Source organism: Mizuhopecten yessoensis, unplaced genomic scaffold, assembly GCF_002113885.1.
Source record: "Mizuhopecten yessoensis strain PY_sf001 unplaced genomic scaffold, ASM211388v2 scaffold10847, whole genome shotgun sequence".
In the NCBI taxonomy this organism is placed as follows: domain Eukaryota; kingdom Metazoa; phylum Mollusca; class Bivalvia; order Pectinida; family Pectinidae; genus Mizuhopecten; species Mizuhopecten yessoensis.
The window spans coordinates 148,378-155,133 of record NW_018408751.1 but is presented as its reverse complement, the minus strand read 5'-3'; the positions used below and the strand labels follow the sequence as shown (position 1 = coordinate 155,133).

At 32.7% G+C, this 6,756-nt stretch overlaps 1 protein-coding gene across 1 annotated transcript; it reads left to right on the top strand.

The window, feature by feature from the left end:
- The first annotated feature begins 826 nt into the window (after positions 1–826).
- LOC110462940 (gamma-aminobutyric acid receptor-associated protein) lies at positions 827–6,175 on the top strand. The gene is made up of 3 exons (XM_021517191.1): positions 827–1,162; positions 2,261–2,458; positions 4,142–6,175. Exons 1-3 carry the CDS (start codon positions 1,073–1,075, stop codon positions 4,205–4,207), a joined length of 354 nt encoding a protein of 117 aa, XP_021372866.1. The 5' UTR covers positions 827–1,072; the 3' UTR covers positions 4,208–6,175.
- Positions 6,176–6,756: the final 581 nt, after the last annotated feature.

Genomic DNA, 6,756 nt, shown 5'->3' with positions numbered 1-6,756 from the left:
ACCAATAATCCTTATTCAAAATTATTACTTTGTTTTAGTATGAAGACTTTTTTTTTCCATTTACGGTGATATTTTTTAACATTTCTACACTTTAGATCCTAGGTTTATGAATCCATTGACTATTCTCCTAAAAATCTGAACTGAGCAAGACAAGTACTGTAGCTTATGTTGTATGTTTTGCAAAAACAACGGAAAATAAATATTCTTATATCTTGTATCTTGTAAGTACTGTTCTGTACTTAGTACTTATAATAGTAATATCCGGTCTCCTCTATCCCGGCCAACAACGTAATAGCTATAATAAAAATTCTGAACTAAGCTTTTCAAAGATTTAAGAATTCTGTTAAAATTTTGAAACTTTTTTATGTTTATTGTTGATGAATAACCTTTTAATGCTTATAAATAAAGATGTTATTTTATTTAAGAATTTCACAATTCTTTTTTTTGTTGAAAATATACCGGTTTAAAATTTTGCGTTAAGTTGTAATTAAGCTAACTTGGCTTTAACAACTTGACCCAGAGACATATATACGTCTCTGCTTGACCCCTTCAGGCAAGGCCCTGTCTAACACAAGTTACATACTTTTTAAACGGATTGAACAAAATAATCCTATATGACTACAAATCGCGTTTTTGCAAGTCATGTGCAGGAGTCCGAGAGAATATTCAAGCAAATATTTGTTGACTATAGAAAATAATGCCAATCCTAGACATAGATAGACTCGGTAGCGTCCCTTGTATCGTTTAAAAATAGACATGAATAAGTTCCAGTGTGACGTAAGGTCTTGTGACTTTATTGTATTACTGCGCGACGTGTACCGATTTTCATACAAGTCATAACTGTTCGGTATATTTGCTGATAAAGTTGTACATTTATAAAGTGTGTTAGCTACCATAGCCTCTAAAAGTTTGTTAAGGAAATTTGGATGGAGAAATAACAAAATAACATAGTGAACTATTTTCAAGCTCGGATGTAATTATTTGTTTACATCGGTACAGCAGTCAGCCATATTTGTTGTTAGCTGTGAGCAGAAACAAGATTTGTGTTTATAACTAACATAATTGCCAGAAAATGAAGTGGGAATACAAAGAAGAACATCCGTTTGAGAAAAGAAGGGCTGAGGGAGAGAAAATCAGGAAGAAGTATCCCGATCGAGTCCCTGTATGTGTGATTTTCTCAAAAAATATGCGATGACATTGTGAAATAGGCCTAGCTCGATTTTTCAAAGAAATTCTCATTGTGTTCTCAAACTGAAAGTACATTCCTATAAGACGAATCAAAAGTTATTTAAAGTGCATCGTCATCATTTAAAAAAATAGGCTAATTACAATTATACGTAACTTGTTTGGATTTTTGTTTCATCTGCTCTTATTTGGGCGTTGATTTTGCTTGCACCATTCACCACATCATCATATGCGCATTTATTTTAGACGAGACATGAATCAATCATACGATTGTATTTCATGATTTGGGGTCACACAACTTTTGTGGGTTATTATTATTTTGGCATACACAAAAAAATGCTTTGTTTATTAAAGTAGACGTTCATGTTAATCCTAGTCAATGAAATGTTTTTGACAGTTAACAACAATGGGTCTTGGCTTCTTGACAGCTGTTTGTTTACATGGGCGTCATTCGAGTGGTGTCCCGCGCGTATGGCTAACAATCAGCCATCAATTGTTCTCATATCTTTAGCTTCGTTTTGTAATGTTGACAGTCTTAAGTCACTCCCTTATATTAATTATTCTCTTCAAGGTTTATAGTTAATTATCACATAAAATTAGATCGTTTAATCTTCAAAATATCAAGTTGATTGGTGTTTATTTATTTTAAAAAAATGTCTTGAATTGAAGATTTGTATTCACATAATATTTGCATCAGTTTTAATATAAAAAGTTAACTGTGGTCCTTTGGTCTATCCTTAGCAAAATGTCATCGAATCTTGAAAGTATTTATGACACTTCATGTATACAACTTTGTATACGCAACAAGAAAACAGATTTCAAAATTGATTGCCTATGTGCATGCATTATTCTTGTTGATAAAAATCATACAGGTGTGCAAAGTAAAGGAACTTAAAACAGGTATGCTAACGTAGGCTTTGGTTTTGAGAATAATGTCCCTGTCTTTGTTTGAATTTCCAAAGGGTGACGTTTTCAGAAGTTAGTAATAGTAATTATCCAATGACTTTTATTATGCTTTGTACTCAATGTGAATGATGGGTTTGTTATTGATTCCAATATTAATTTTATCTTTCAGGTCATTGTTGAGAAAGCCCCAAAGGCAAGAGTTGGTGATTTAGACAAAAAGAAATATCTGGTACCCTCAGATTTGACTGTTGGACAGTTTTATTTCCTCATTAGAAAGAGGATACACCTGAGGCCAGAAGACGCCCTTTTCTTCTTTGTAAACAATGTGATTCCCCCAACAAGTGCAACAATGGGATCATTGTACCAGGTAATTATACAGTCCAAAACACAGTGTCATTATATAATTACTCATTAGGAAGGCTTCATTGTATCTGATAGTATAGCCCAAAATACAGTGTCATTACTCATTAGGAAGGCACATGCTTCATTGTACCTGATACACATTACTATAGCCCCAAATACAGTGGTCAGTCTCAGGAAGGCTCAGTCCCCATGGTATGACTATTGCTGTGATTTTTTTATCACCTTTCTAAATGAACATGTACAGGGGCTTGTGCCTTGTGACTTTTGGAAAATGACACATGCAAAAAGCTTAATTTTGGGAAAATATAGTGATATTTGCACTGATTTTTTGGAAAAGATAGCAGAAATTATCAGATTGATTGATTGAGTGGTTTTACCTCTGCTTCACTGTGAAATTATCTAGGGGAGTAAGGCCCAAAATTCACTCCTAAAAAATCACGGTATCAGGACCCGTATTCATGAAACCATTCTCGTGCTCAAGCATGGATTCTATGCTCAAACCAACTTTCTTGTAACTCACTTATATTTTTTCAAACTACCAAAACGTCAAATGTAACCATTGAAAACAGTTTTTCATCTCCAATGTTTTTCCAAATCATTGAAAAACAAACAAATTTTAATGAATTTGTAACGGGAACAAGAAATTCGGCTTGAGCACAAATTCCATACTTGAGCATGAGAACGGTTTCATGAATACAGACCCTGGTCAACTCCTCAATAGTCTATTAAAATTCACAGTAATAGTGATCACACTATAGTTTTCAGCAATTTTAATAGACCATGGTAATTGCTTTAAATATAAACCCATATTATAAGGATTAGACACTAACTTTTTTTGTTTGGTAGTCCACAGGACTAGCGGAACAGATTATTTACTAGTCCTTTGTCAATTTAACTAGTCCAAGATTTCATGATAAGGAAATATCGCCATCTACAGCATGAATAATCAAAAGTAATCGTCTGTAGGGGACTTAAGATATCTGCTGCCATAAAAATATGGTGAATTTTTAGGAAAATTTTGACAAATATCATGCAATGTATCTTATAAAAAGCACTTTTTCTAAATTTTCTTATTCTATTATCATATTTTCACAAGTCCAAAGGACCAGTTAGGTTAGGTGATTCACTAGTCCTTGCTGAAATCTACTAGTCCAGGACTAGTGTTAGTGTCGACCCCTGATATTAAAATGTTCTCGAATGTTATGACCGTAACGGTACTGATATTTTGAGAAGTCCTGTGTTTTGATTAGACCACTAGACATCAACATGTTGCTGTGTTCGTCAATCTGAATATGTAGATTAAGTTGATTGTTGTAAGCTGATAATGGAAAAAAAGTCTTCTTAAACTTTGCTATTAAGTTATTCACCTGTTCTGTTGTCATAGTAATAAATGTGACTAGTTCAGATGTACCAGCATACTACATACAACATGCAGGTTGTGACGTTTCAGTGTATCGAAGTGTCATATGACCTATGCTACTGGAAAAATGGAAAAACTCGAATTTTAAAATGGCCAATGTATATACATATGTATTTCTATTAGTGAGAAAATATTTCTTGGAAATGGAGTCATTGTCTCCATTATGCGTAAAAATATATTATCAAGCCTAATTTGTGTATATTTAAACGAGATTCGTTAAAAATGAGTCCTATTTAGTAGTACATGTTATACATTTGTCTGTTCCAGGAGCACCACGAGGAGGACTTTTTCCTGTACATTGCCTACAGTGATGAGAGTGTATATGGCCAATGAGACTCGCATTACTTACAGTGACTAGAGTGTGTTTGGTCGGTGATTCCATCACATTCTACACTTAACCAAGACCACAGCTGGGGAACGTTTCACTGCTTTTTACAAACAAATTGATGATCTTAATTTTGCATGTACATATGTACACATTCTTGTACTCAAAATACAGGCAATGATATGTACAGTTTTTTAAGAGAGTGTAAGAATGCGATTTTAGACTTTATTTCTCTGCCGGACAGGGTCAGATTTTACTTGTAAAAGCCATAGTTTTATGTTCATATTTTTCTTCGCAGTGTTTTATTTTAATCTGGTATGGTTTGCCAATTTTAACAATCAAAGCCCGGTAAAATTTGAACACCTTGATAATCTACTCTTAGCATTAATGTTCATCATAAGAGAACAAAATATCTACCAAATCGTTTCGCTGTTTTTCAGCTTTGATTTGCATTTAGAAGAAAATATGTGAGGGGTATGAACAATTTGAGCAGTTTCTACAAGTACATATCAAATTTCTGACCAAAGACTAAGAAGTTCTAGCACATTTCTTTTTATTCAGGAAAACTATCTTTAAGGATTGATGAAGATGTTTGATTGCCATGTCTAACGTCATGCATGACTAAGTACGTGAAACAGTGTTGAGTAAATGTTGACGAAAAAGGTCAAAGGTTAGTTATTGCTACCTGGTTGGGGATATTGACCTAGGTATCAAGGCTAGGGGAATAGTATATACGTTTAATGCTGTAATTATTGTTTTATTTCATGTTATACCCATTTTTATGTTGTTTTCGCCCATTTGTTTGTGAAATTTATGTGTACAGAAATAAAAATATATTTGTTTCTTAATATTATTCAGACTCTTTGTCAGAATGTGATTGGAATATTGGGAGGTTCAAACAATTTTGGTACCCACGCAAAATACTGTAGATCTGGGAATAAATGAATATGAAATTCAAAAAAGAAAAAAAGAAAAGAAGTTTTATTCTTAATAACACTGGCACAATACCAGTATATGCTTTCCCCATGCTGAGATGTGGTGAAGTTACGCAGGCTTTGCTGTGTCAATTACAGTACACTTAATTCTGTTTAAAACTCATTGTTGTGAATGTTCTAACAATTGTAAATGTCTTTCAAATATATTTATGTTCAATACAAAATATATCGTTGATTTTACTTCTGTTATATTTCAAACACCACTGGTTTCATAAATAGGGGTTAATTCTTTTATGTTTTGTCAATATAAAGGAACTATTTTAACATTGTATGATCCTTGAAAGTCTCCATACAAATGTCATAGAGCTGTAATGGATATTTTCATTAACAGTAAGGCTGTGAAGTTTGAAATTGTACACCGAAATCAGGAATAAATATTGTACACAAAATGATTGCGGAGCTTGTATAGTGTGGGTAAATTCATTTTCTAAAATATGGAGTTGAATTAAATGCAATGATATTTTATCAGTAAATAATAGTTGTAGGTGGATTTTGTAGAGAAAGATATCGAAACATGTTTCAAAATTTATTATATTCATGAGGTATTGTTAATGTTTTGGTTACAGCAAAGTATTGGCGAATTTCCAAAAAAAACAAAAACTGAATAATTTGATAAAAAGATATTTTTGTTCCCAATTTCGTTCATATATTTTCCATTTCATCTCAAGGAAAAGTGTGCATTAGACCTCAAGAATTTGTTATTCTGATATTAGTTTGGTTATCTGGTTTCTAGGAAGCAAAATCAACATCAGCTGAAAACAAATATTTGTGAGTTTAAGGGGATCACAGTATTGTGTTGAAAACAGTTGTGTATATATATAACATATATATATATATGTAGTGACAGTCGGTTTATCCTTATTTGTAAGTAGTTGATTGAAATTTTGTTCTGGTATAAAGTTCGTCTATGTTATATATACTTGGTTTCACCCCGAAACATGTTTTATTAATTGATAATAAAGGAAGAAGATTGTTAATCGTAATTTGAGTTTGAAATTATCATTTCTTTTTGGTCCGAAATAAGGGAAGTAACTCTTATTGACACATTTGTTTATCAGCGGACATCCATCCAGTTGTTTGGCTGAAAAAAATGTATTTTATGATATATTTTTCTAAAAGAAAATGCGCTTATTCATTCTAAATAAAACTCAATAAGATGATAGAACATTTGTTGCTTTGAGTGGTACATATCATTTAAAAAAAACCAGTTATATCAATGTCTTTATCTACTGAGTTCCCTCCCCTGGATATTTCTTTATTAGACATTAACAGGAATGTGGGAAACGATTGATGCTACCAATACAATTATTAGCTAAAGTTTGAAAAGAAATGACAGCATTTCACTTGTAAAACATGATACATCAATTAGAAAAAGCAATATGCCATTTTCTTCAAGATATGCTCTTATAGATTAGCCTGTGTTTCCTCTGGCCTTGACACCAGACTTAAACATTTTGACATTTTTGGTGTGGGCCCCAGACATCTATCCGTCAAGATGTTTAAGTCTGGTGTCAGGGCCAGAGGAAACTCCAGCTATCTTATATATCTGTCTGCAGTGTTAG